Source organism: Ochlerotatus camptorhynchus, unplaced genomic scaffold, assembly GCF_037179485.1.
Source record: "Ochlerotatus camptorhynchus isolate MF236.1 unplaced genomic scaffold, CSIRO-AGI_Acam_v1.1 ptg000530l, whole genome shotgun sequence".
In the NCBI taxonomy this organism is placed as follows: Eukaryota; Metazoa; Arthropoda; class Insecta; order Diptera; family Culicidae; genus Ochlerotatus; species Ochlerotatus camptorhynchus.
In genome coordinates this window covers 2,684,100-2,696,962 of record NW_027041014.1, presented here as the reverse complement: position 1 = coordinate 2,696,962, position 12,863 = coordinate 2,684,100, and the positions used below count along the sequence as shown (strand labels likewise).

Sequence of the window (12,863 nt, the reverse complement as noted above, 5' to 3'; positions counted from 1 at the left end):
GTAACGGTCATTTGAAAATTTTACCGACTTGTTCTGAAGTTCAAAAACCCGGTAACAACCTACCGACTTCAGTGATCTGAATTAAGTGTGAACATGACACGTTCTACAGCGCTAAATTTATGTAAATTTGATCCTCAAAATCATCCCCACCAAGATGAAGACGAATATTAATACTGACAACAGCGGAGGCGATAATGAACATCCAGCCACGAATGAAGAAAACAAATGTTGACTTCGATACTCAGAGGTTCTCTTGACCTATGCTTTTATGTCAAAATCCAAATTCATGCAGGTAGTTGGTCTATCAGTTAAGGTTGTCTTCATTTTCAGCTAAGTCGAGTGTATAAGAAATGATTTTTTTCAGCACTATGGTGCTTACACGTTAGATCATAATCGTGAGTCAACAATATATTTGTAGAACTTTCTCAGTGGTCCCGGCCCATGTGGATGATGGGTACGATATCTACCCTGGTGTGGATGGCAATCGATGTCCTTCGGTGATTGGCATTCGATTGTGGAACAGAGATTGACGTTAAATAAAGGAATTAAGATGTGAGATAAACTAGCCTTCGGCTAAAAATCTCCTTAATAAACCTTTAAAAGAATTAAAGGAATTATAAGAAGAAAAATAATTTTCTCTGCGTGTTAACAATGTCTGGTGCTTAAGAAGTTTCTGGAAAAATTTCAGAAATGCAACCCCATCTGAAATTATGGGCTGACAAAATCGGGAAATTTTCTTTTTCAATATTTTAACCATCAAAATGATTTTGAAATCAAGTTTAACCATTATTTATCCACTATTAATGGAATTACTGATAAATTTTTACTATTCTTACAACAAAGGCTACACCAAACGTCTTGAAAAGTTTGCGTACGGTTTGTTGAGCCGGTACGTACTGTTCGGTTTCCTTAATTCCGCTTGGTTTTCATCGCTGCAACCAAGGCTGAACCTCCATATCTCAGTATCAACGAAAATACACTACACTGATAAATTGAACTATTCGCATTTTGCTTGAAATTTAATCAATTTGACATTAAACTCAGTTTAATCATATCGAATGATTAAAAATTAATCCTCTCTTTCTAAAAAATAAGCATCTGATATTAATCCCAGTTTAATCATGGTTGATAAGATTGTAGATTATCTTTTTTTAAATAACTTTTAATCATTTTTGATTATATTTTAATAATTTTTGATTGAATTTTAATCTTTTTTGATTATGTATCAGTATTGAAAAAGAATAAAATTTAATACTGGAAAGATTATTTCGATTTTAATCATACATGACTACTACCGAAGTAATCTAGATAAACATTTCAATAGGTCCTATCTGCATTGTTCGATTCTCTTCCCTGTTGTATTTGACGTTTTGGACGTTAGATAAAGAACCTCCTTTATCAAACCATGTGGTAGAATTAGCGCGAAATCTGTTTGCATAGCAGTGGTTATGAAAAAAAGAAAGTCGATGAAGAGAATCGATCAAAGCAGATAGGACCAATTGAAAAATGTTCATCGTAATCATGGCTCGGACTCAATAAGGTGAAGCGGGAATCTGCATACTTTTTAAGCTTTTTTGATTTAATTTATCTTTGAGTGTAGCCAGCAGTCGTCTCTTGCCACTGCTTGGTCCCGAGATGTTCGGTATGATTCTGGCTACCGCGTTGATGGCCTTCGACGCCTTCTCGTAGGTCGAAGCTCGAAGCCAAACGGTCGTCGACCATCACTCCTAATTTATTTCTGACCGCTGCAGCGCTTTAAAGTTACTGATCAATACCACCTCGCTTTTGTTGTGGGCTATCTGCAGCTTTGCTTCATGCATTAGGTTTCCAATCATGTCGACCGCCTCGGTCACCAACATTTCCATCTATTCCAGCGTCTTGCCTATTACCGTAAGGCGACGTCGTCCGCAAAGCCAACGATCCAACTCGTTTGGGTAGCTTCAGCGTTAGACCGCCGTTTTAAATCACGTTCCTGAGCGTTGGACCAAGGATAATGTGGAATTCCCAGCGTGATCCTAATCGATCTCTGTCCCATATTTGGCTCGTGGTTCAGAACCCGGTTCTGGAAGTAGCGTCGGCCTCCCAGCTGGAGCTGTTGAACGCATTCTTGACGTCGATCGTTATCGCGGCGTAAGATCGATCGACACCTTCTCGGCTCTCTCGACAACTATCCGAATTGCATCCACTTTTGCTCTTCCTTTTCGAAATCCGAATTGCCTCTCTGACAATCCTTGCCCACTCACACTCCGTGCATTTCGTCAGTCTGTTTAGGATGATCCCCGCCAAGAGTTTTCCGAGTGTATCCAGCAGGCACTGCTACGAGTTGCTTGTTGGTGACTTCGTCGTTATCTCCCTCTCCGTCTCCATACGATGTAGGAGGCCAGGTCGTTGGATCGTGCTTCGAGAAAAGTCCTTCCACGATGACTTTCAGGTTCTCTAAGCACATTTCAGCGGGCATGACTTGACATCTGATCTTCGTCATCACGACACGGTGTACGTCTCGACTAAGCTCCAGTTGACAGTTTGACTTGCTCTGCTTTATCTCTCGTTTATGTGCTCGGAACATTCCTCTACGTTCCTCTCTGTCTGATTCTGTTCTTGCTCTCTGAACACGTCTTCTGGCTCTGAGGCAACTAGTGTTTTTTTTTTTTTTTTTTTTTTTTTTTTTTTTTTTTTTTTTATACAGGGGGGAATCTGCTCACAGACACCTGAGAAGGAACTCAGGGTGTGGGGATGGGAGAATTTCACTCCCGACCCACTAAACCTTACCCTGTGCGCTTGGCCCTTGGCCTCCCCGGAACCGCCCGAAGGCATTACTTCGTGGGAGGGGCCGCTGTAGCGCTATGGCGCCTCTCTAGCAATACTCTAACGATCTGGTCGGGCAGTAGGTAACTGCTGCTCGGCTCGCCACTGTCGTTGTAATACCGAAACTATGTGGGTGACCGCAGTCACCACCGCGCTCCAGTTCTCGGTGGTACCACACATCCTATGAACGATGTTGTCCGGACTGGTATCCGCTCCGCATATCGCTAGCATAGCGCTCGATACTGGCTCGAAACGTGGACAGGCAAACACGACGTGTTCGGCGGTCTCCTCGACACCAGCACATGTGGGGCAGGTGGGAGTACTTGCATGTCCGAACCTATGCAGGTAGCTCCTAAAGCAGCCATGGCCTGACAGGAACTGTGTCAGGTGGAAGTTTACTTCCCCATGGCGCCTGTTGACCCAGCTTGATACGGAAGGTATCAAGCGGTAAGTCCACCTCCCCTTTGTGGAGTTTTCCCACTCCAATTGCCATCTCGCGGTCGACACAACTCGCGCGTTGTTGCGCACCCCTCGAACGGTCCTCGCGTCATAACACGCCACATCCTCCTTAATGATAAGGCTGATTGGCATCATCCCTGCTATGACACAGACGGCCTCTCTCGAGATAGTGCGGTATGCACTGGCCACCCTTAAGCACATTAGCCTGTGTGTACTCTCTAATTTCTGCCTGTGGCAGTCAATATCCAGTACCGCAGCCCACGCAGGGCCGCCGTATCTGAGGATAGATACTACGACCCCAGCGAGGAGCCTGCGCTTACTGGCATTCACTGCCGAGCTGTTTGACATCATACGGGATAATGCCCCCACAGCCATAGACGCTCTCTTGCAGGCGTACTCGACGTGGCAGCCGAAGCTGAGCTTATCGTCGAGCATAACCCCCAAGAGTTTTAGAGAGCGCACAGACCTAATTGTGCTTCCGCCGACTGTCAACGTTGCATGCTGTACTGACATGCGATTGTTGACTACGACCACTTCCGTCTTGTGATGGGCGAGCTCCAGTTTCCTGGTTCTCATGCATTCCTCCACAAGCCTGACGCAGTGGACCGCTGTCAGCTCTACCTCCTCGAGGGATTCCCCGCAGACTACCAGCGTGACATCGTCGGCAAAACCTACAATTTTCACGCCTACCGGGAATTTTATCCTCAACAGTCCATCGTACATGACGTTCCATAACACCGGGCCCAGGATGGAGCCTTGTGGCACACCTGCGGTGACTCTAACGCATTTTTCGCCATCTTCTGTGTCGTACGTCAACACACGATTCTGGAAGTAGCTTTCCAGAATCTTATACAGCCCTCCGGGAATTTGGAGCTGGTGTAGCGAGCGGGCTATCGCCCCCCAGCACGCGCTGTTGAACGCGTTCTTCACGTCTAAGGTTAGCACCGCGCAGTAGCGAATGCCCCTTCGTTTCCGATGGACCACCTCTGCCGTCTGGATGACGTCGCGGATGGCGTCCACCGTGGATCTGCCCTTTCGGAACCCGTACTGGCTGCTTGACAGGCCGTCTACACCTTCGGTGTAGGCCGACAGCCTGTTGAGGATGACCCTCTCAAGCAGTTTCCCAGTGGTGTCCAGCAAACAGATGGGTCTGTATGCTGACGGGTCCCCAGGGGGTTTTCCTGGCTTCGGAAGCAGCACCAGCTTCTGCCGCTTCCACGCGTCTGGGAAGACGCCTACGTCCAGACAAGTCTGAAAAACAGAACGGAACATGTCTGGATTTTCCGCAACGGCCGCCCTCAGAGCCACAACCGGGATCCCATCTGGGCCCGGGGCCTTGCCCACCACCAGCGACCTGGCAATACCGCCAAGTTCACTGTTCGTCACTCTAGACACTTCTCCCTGATCCGCGCCTGGGATCCGCGGCCAGGAGTCTACGTCCCTACGCGGGAACAGGAACCCAACGATCGGAGCCAGTACCGCTGGTGATCTCTCCGGGGGTGCCGTCACGCCGCGGGTCTTTGCCATGACCACTTTGTAAGCATCCCCCCATGGGTTCGTGTTGGCGCTTTGGCATAGGCTGTCAAAGCACGCGCGCTTGCGTCTGGCGATCTCTTTATTGAGGGCTGCCTTAGCCGCTCGGAGAGCGACGCGGCGTTCCTCGCGAGATTCAGTCGTACGAGCTCGTTGCATCCTCCTTCTCGCCTGGAGGCAAGACGCCCTGAGGATAGCAATCGACTCGCTCCACCAGTACACCGGTCTGTGGCCATGCCTGGGATAGGCTCTCCTAGGCATGGTTGTATCGCACGCCCTTGTCAGTGCTGCTACCAGTTCTTCCCCCGTCAGATCCGGGGTTAACTAGTGTGGAGGGTGCTAATTGCCTCGTTGCAGCAGTAAGCTGGAGGCCGCCTGTTACTTAGCTCCAGTTTCCTCGGCATGGTCGTGTCACATGCTCTCCCTAACGATTCTGTCAACTCGTCTTCCACTTCAGGTCGCAAGTTCTCGTCCTCTCTACTGCCACAGGATTTCGTTGGCCGATGCCTTATCGGATTGCCTGATGGTCACTATGGGTATATCCTTCACACACTCTCCAATTCATGTTTTCCACCAGCGACGGACTGCAGTCCGCATAAAGTGACGTCGATAATGGATTCCCGGTCATCTCTGCGAAAAGTGGTGGTGGTGCCTTTATTGAACAGCTTCGCCAGAGCTTCCAGCAGAATGTGCCCTCTTGCGTTGGTACATCTATTTCCCCACTCCACTACCTAAGCATTGAAGTCTCCTCCGATGACTAGCGGTCTTCATCCGATCAGCTCTTCGGTAAGTCCAACCAGCGTCTCGTGGAACTGCTCCATCGTCCATCGGGTACATAGCAATTGCGTATGAATATTCCGTTAATTTTGGTGATCACAAAACCTTCTTCTTGAATGGGGTATTTTCCCATAATTTGTATTGCAGCCATCCCAGCTCTATCCGCCATCTAGTTACCTTTATCGGGAGGGACTCCATACAGCTGTGCAGTGTCGCAATAATTGAGGTTTATTTGAGTAACGTCTGTTATTGTTGCGACAAAACAATTAAGCGTCATTTGGAGAGAAATGTTTGAGAATTCATGCTTAAAAACCAAAAAGTTCAGCAAAATCTTCAGGCTGTCAAAATTTGAAAAAAAAAAGCTGACAAAATCGGGGGTAGACAAAATCGGGAAAGCACTGTATATTCAACCCAAAAATTGTACACTTATTGGTCGCTAAGAAAATTGTTTTGAGTGATTTTAGTGATCAATCTGACGACCTCTGGATTTGGTTGGCTTAGACTTAAAACTTGAAGGACCCGAATTTTGTTCAAGATTCCTCCGGGAAGCTGTGGATCTACTCCAAGGTAGTCTCTCGAACAAATATTTCATGTTTGTCAATTGAAAAAAAAACTACACATCTGTATTGAAACTGATTCCAAATTTCGATCCAACGATATAACATTCTACCGTTTCTACAGTTTCCCATTAATCGAATTTGTTTCCTCCGCGCACCAAAATACAGTATCACCGTACCACCAGCCCCGGGCTAATTCTGAGAGAGTACAACCGTCACGGGTTCGAGGATATCGCTCGTATCTACACCTACAGCTATCTGACGGACGAGCCGCACTACCTGAGGAAACCGATCGAACCGTACGACAAGGCGCCGGTGTCGCCTCATTTCCACCGGCCCAACCAGTACGGCAGCGGGCACCGTTCGGCCTCCGGGTCACGGTCCCACTCGCGAAGCCGCAGCGCTATGAAAGTGCTGGTGGATAGCATCCGCTCGGAGACACCACGTCCCAAAAGTCCCGGCATGAACAACGAAGAACCGATCGAGCTGAGTCACTATCCGGGAGCGAAGAAGCCCCCACCGGGCGAAAAACCAAAGATTGAGCGGGACGACTTCCCGGCGCCACCGTATCCGTACACGGACCCGGAACGGCGGCGACGTTATTCGGATTCCTATAAAAACATCGAATCGGATGACGAAGTGGACCATCACGCGAAGAACAAGGAACATAAGGATAATCGGGCTGAAATGTTAGTATTAGTAAAACTGTGTGTTTATCTCGTTGCTAAACTTTATTTGTTTCCCATTCCCAGACTGCTCCAAAAGGAAGAAGAGGAACTGAGCAAACTGAAATCATCCGGTATGGGCAAGGTCATTCTGAAGGACCTCCAGGAACACAAGAAGTACGAACACTGGAAACGGGAGAACCTCGATCCACGGAATGCCTCGCGCACTCCGTCGGCATCGAAGGAACCCACCTACCGACTGCGATACGAATCGCCAGTGGGTGCCTCGCCCTCTCGAAACCTGGACCATCATCGACCGGTGGAAGACGAATATTTCGATCGATCGACCAGCTACCGCGGTTCCGTCGGCCGTGCCATCGGAAGCGCGCCCAGCTACAATGGTAAGCCAATCATATCCTAGCGATAGTGCAGTCGAGTTCATGGCTTAAGTTGATTATGTTTTATTTTCTTAATCAAATCAAATCACTTTTTAAACTACATCCAACGAACATCCACATAAAAAAATGCCCACAAACAGCCATCCACTCGTATAGGTCTCCTCCGAAGCCAGGATACGGATTCAAAACGTCAACGCTGCCACCTTCGTCGATAAGAAACGGTTACAGCTCTGTAAGTGCCTTCCCCTCTAGTGGTCGGACGTGCTTGTCCTTGCCCTAGTGTCTCGGTGGTTATGGCTAGTTTTTGTGGTGCAAACTAAATTAAAACAAAAAAATAACATCAACTAACCCATCTGTGTTGACTAGTACTAACTTCATACTAACGGTCTGTGTGTGTGATCATTTGTCTTTTCCTTCCTCAAACGCAAACAACACGCTTTCCGGTTTCTGGACTAACCCTATCATCGATGCAAACTACTAACCGTTAACCATGTCCGAATTTTGACACGATTCAAACTAACCCCCCACATTAACCGACTAACAACGACGCAGTGGTGAGTTCCTTACGACAAGTACCTAAACCGGGTTACGGCTTGGCCCCTCGTTCGCATACCTTCAGTTCCGCTACATCTGGTTCCGCTCACGGTGTTCCTGTAAGCTGCTTTTACTGTAGTAAAACGAATCAAATTCCAGTTCTGTTTTCTTGTACCTACCAACCTACATACAAAATCATATTTGGTTACTTCTTATTTTGTCCATGTCGTTTTTTCGCATTATTGTCTCGTCATCTATGTTCATGATTTGCCTAGTTTAGATGCTTGTTTTATGTTCTCTGTTATCGACACAAAAACACACACACATTAAATGTTTTCAAAATTCGGAAGCGATTGAATTTTTATCACCTTATCATTTATTCACCACGTCGTCGCTATCATGTGCTTTTTTGCGTACGACAGAAGAAACGGATTTTTGTCGCGTGCGGGCCAAGTTTTGGACCTTAGGGGAAAACAAGTCTAGAATCCTAGATAACAGTAGAAAAGTTTTACAACTGATCAACAGCACTTTTACGTTCCTTCCGTTTTGTTTGTTTTCTTCTAACAAAAATATATTCTCTCCTCTAATGTTATGCATGCTCATTTGGTTCAAAATACACATTAAAGTTATTGTTGGGAATGTACGGTTCTGAAGCATGCCAGTTGATTTTCGGAAAGTGTTGTGTGGAAGAAGTGAACTATTTTCAACTAACATAAATTGTACGTATTTTTAGGATTTCTCGTTCGGTGGACTTGGAGATAAGACACACAGTACGGAATTCAGCTGCGGCAAGAGCGACGGTGAGTGTTGCATTCATATTTGATTCAGATTTTCAGCCCAGTATTTGTAACTTTGTAGAAAAATCACAAATCTTTTGAAATGTCTAATATTCTGATCCCATCAAACATTCAAATACTAGAATTCAGAACTATTTAAAAATTCTCGAAAGAACACCTCATGTTTAAAAGAATCATGAATCTTCTCTAAAATATTAGATTCTGACTGACTTGAACCCGTTTAACATAATGCTGCTTGGCGTATATTAACTGTTAAAGCGTAATTCAATGCAGAGCTGGAAAATGGACCTAACAGCTTTTTTAAATAATTACTTCTCTAGTTGATTTCTAGAAAGTCAAGACACTTAAACCAACATCACCGTTGGGTAGGGGAAGACTGAGCCTTTACCGACTGAGCTAAGGGAGGCCCAACCAAGCTGCGCTACCTATAATTGCATATCAGTCTCATAAAAGTAGGCATTGAGAAAATGGCAGTCGAAGCTTCGAAGTGAAATTCCCATATAAATATTTGAAAAATCAAAGCTGAATACCCTGAAGCTAGCAATGCTTTAGTGAAGGATTTCTACGTGGATAACTATATTCGTGGAGCGTCCAGCGTAGAAGGAGCCATCAAATTACAGAAGGATATAGACACTCTACTAAGGAAAGGAGGATGTGCGTTGCGCAAATTGTGTTCGAATTGGCCAGAGGTTTTGAGTGGTATCCCACACAGGAACACTAGGAACTAATTTATCAATTTCATTCGAAAGCAGCCCGGAAGAAAAGGTGAAAACTTTGAGAATCACCTGGGAACCCGGGACTGATCAATTATGCTTCAACTACGACGCATGAGCATATGTGGACCAGAAGCAGCATCTTGTCTGCTATTGCCAAACTCTTCGACCCGGTGGCATTGATTTCTCCGTTAATCGTGGCGGCGAAGATTGTTATGCAGGAGCTTGCTTTGCTGAAGTCTGGATGAGATGAACCTGTTCCCGCTGACATCGAGAACAAATGGTAGACTTTCCAGTCTCAGTTGAGGAAAATCTTGGAACATCGATATACATACATACAATTTCACTATTTTTGTGATGCTTCTACATTGGCATATGGTGCCTGCTTGTACGTGCGAGCGACGGATCAAGCAGGAAACATACGAATAGAGCTACTCTCGTTGAAGTTACGCGTTGCACCACTTAAGAAGTTGACGTTGCCGCGACTCGAACTCTGCGCTGCTACGAAATCTGCTCGTCTTCACTCCAAGGTGACAAAGGCTTTTTCATTGGATAATGTATTGGAGGAGATAGAACTCCTGGTCAGTACCATTGTATTGAACTGGCTACGAGCATCCACCCAACTCATGGCAAACGTTCGTCGCTAACACAGGGCTGGTAGCAGGTCACTTTTTAGTGACTTGGTCACTATTTTCAAGTCCGTCACTAAAAAGTCACTTTTTTCATCAAAAAGTCACTAAAGTCACATATCACGCAGAAAAAAGTTTTTTAATTTCAATGATATTATGTATTAAAAACAACAACAAAAATTATCATTCCCCGGCTAATAACTTTTTTTATTGAATTCAACAATAAATCTTTATTGTTCGGACATAAAATATTGTTGTTTTCAAAATCTGTCAAAAACGCAATTAAAAATATATTTTGTTGAATTTACAATATTTATTTTCAAACAGACAAAATCTTTTTTTGATAAAAAAAAAGATAAGTTGCTACCAACAATAACTTTTTTTTATTCAAAAAAAAAATTGTTGCAAATAACAAATTGTTTTTAATAATTTAAAAATAAAATTGGTTTGGCATAAATATTTTAAGTTTTAATTTTAGCAGTTTTTCTATTCGAGAAATAATTTTCAATAAATTTAAAAATTGTTTTTGGTTTTATTTTCTATTTATTAACAAACGGTACAAATAGTGATTAAATAGGTTTATCAATTATACAAAAAATACCGAAATTATGACCTCTCATTAACGGTATGCAAATTAATAGTTTGCGTTTCGAAACGGGCAACGTTTCCACGGTGTATTGATTTGCTGGAATTGGGGAAAAAAATCGTTAAAACACGTATTAAAATGCAAATACTGAATTCCTTACAAAGAAAGCAACTTGTTCAAAAAGAACTTCTTCCGACGAGACTGGGAAGCCGAGCATGCACAGGCATTGAAAACACACACATACATTGACAAAATGAGCCTGTGTATGTTTTGGAAAAGTGTTGCTTTTAAATTTACAATTTATTTTTAAAAAGTAGTTAAAATAATATTTGAAGACAAAAATATATTTGATTGAATCTACAATATATTTGTTTTCAGAATTTGCAATGAAAACAACAAAAAACATTTTTGAAGCTACAAAATATAAATATTGAATTCAAAAAAAGTTATATTTGACATTGCAAAATATTTCAATAATTTTTTTTTTTGGTTCAATAAGGTCAATTTTCTCTGCGTGATGGAAACGTTTACTGTTCACGAAATCTAATATTTTATTTATTTTTATCTTGAAATTGTCATAGACCTATATAAATTTTCAGAGATTTCTAAAAAAGCTCTAGACCCAATATTCTGGCTGTTTTACAAGGAGATCTTGAAAGTTATCCAAGCCTACACTGCAACTAAAAGTTACGTAAAATTCAAATGAATAGGCACGTTTATATTTTCCATCATACTTTTCAGCATGCTTGGCATGCACAGTTGTACACATCAACTGCTCATTTGTTAATATGTTTTCACTCAGTTATTGAAAATTGATTTTCTTAAAAGTAATTGATAGATAAGGATCATAGCTTACAATAGATATGCTAAGAGTAGGTAAATCTTAACATTTGAATCAACAGCAAAGAATTTTTACACATGAAGTCCGCGATGTGCAGCGAGCATTTCTCACTTGATTTTTACAACGCAAAAACAAATACAGTTTATTACTAGAATTAAAATCTACTTTTTCTTACGTACATTAGTTATCAAGTTATTAGCAAATAGGCAGTTCGTGACGAAAACTGTGGATGCCAAGCATGCTTTTCAGGTGAATATTACGTATTTTGGGGGAGAGATTACATTTGAGTAATTCACATAGAAATCAATTGATTTTCAAGAAAATTTTATCGGACTTTCCGATAATCTTCAAATTGGCATCACTCAAAAGCTACGGGAATTAGCAAGTAGATGTTACTGGATTTTGTAGTAATGCTAAAGTGAATTGGTGACAGACTATAGATATATATTTCGATTTATTTGAGTCATTTAATGATTGCATTCTAGAAAAATTGAAATTCACTCATTTTCTGCAATTTTATTTTTAATTTATAAATGAGTGTTCATTTATAAACATTATAAAACTTACGCTTGAGAACATGAAGAAGCCTGGGAATTCCAACTCTTCCAACAACGACGAATGCGCACTTTCTTCCTTCGCCATTTTTGTATTACGAATACGACGAGAAAATTTTCGTATTATGAAATCACGAAAAACTTAAGTGAATTTCACTTAGCCTTCACCAGCATGATGTGTGACTGGACCAGTGAATCCAGTGGAATTCATTGCCATGTCATTGAAGTCCTATCTTGGAAAGGTTACCTGTATTTACAGGTAAAAATTACCTTTCTCGTTGGTTCAATGTATAACAAGCTCTCAAAATTTGTTCAAAGGCTAGAAATTTGAATAATCTTTGACCCCCGGTAGCTTTAGTATCCGTGATGTTTGTTTTAGTTGGTGTGTATATATGTACATTTAATTCTAAACTGCAGTTCTTCATGTTGCTAAATGCATCGCTTCATATATATCCTATATCAAGAACAACGTGTGCTTTTTGTAAACTATATCAAGAACAACAAGCTTTTTGTAAACAAGCATTCTTATGCCCTTTTCTCGCCACCCATATGTTATCAACGCAAACCATCAACATCGCCGGATAGGGTAAGGTTTCCCCTTTCCGATGATGTTGTTAGTTTGTGTGGGCGACCCTCGGTTGGCGAGAAGAGGGCCTACAAAGCTTGTATGCCCTTTTCACATGTGGCTCTTGATATCTTCAAAAAATGCTATCAAAAATCGGTACTTTGAACATTTTTCTCTGTGTCTCTATTTAGCGATCCAATAACAAATTCGTGATCTGCAGAGTGAGGAAATGGAGGTTAGAATTGGAAAGTGCTCTTGCTCATTCAATTCATATGTATGTTTCGATAACAAATTTATGTGATCCTTCCATTTATTTTTTATTTTTAAAAAGCATGAAAAATACCGGAATAACGGATGATTGGAACCATATCTTTCCGATCAATAAATGTCACTATTGGTCACTTTATTGTTGTTTAAAAGTCACTATTTGGTCACTATTTTCGTAATTTT

The 12,863-nt window shown here is 42.6% G+C and overlaps 1 protein-coding gene across 3 annotated transcripts in view; it reads left to right on the top strand.

The window, feature by feature from the left end:
* Positions 1–12,863, top strand: part of Unc-115a (Uncoordinated 115a) — a 91,910-nt gene that overhangs the window by 68,463 nt on the left and 10,584 nt on the right. For 2 of the 3 annotated variants that reach the window (XM_065236159.1, XM_065236158.1), the window contains 4 exons: positions 6,300–6,820; positions 6,884–7,197; positions 7,335–7,426; positions 8,462–8,528. In XM_065236159.1, coding sequence (XP_065092231.1) covers positions 6,300–6,820; positions 6,884–7,197; positions 7,335–7,426; positions 8,462–8,528 — 994 coding nt within the window. The remainder of the gene's footprint in view (positions 1–6,299; positions 6,821–6,883; positions 7,198–7,334; positions 7,427–8,461; positions 8,529–12,863) is intronic. The other variant, XM_065236160.1, reaches the window with a different exon arrangement.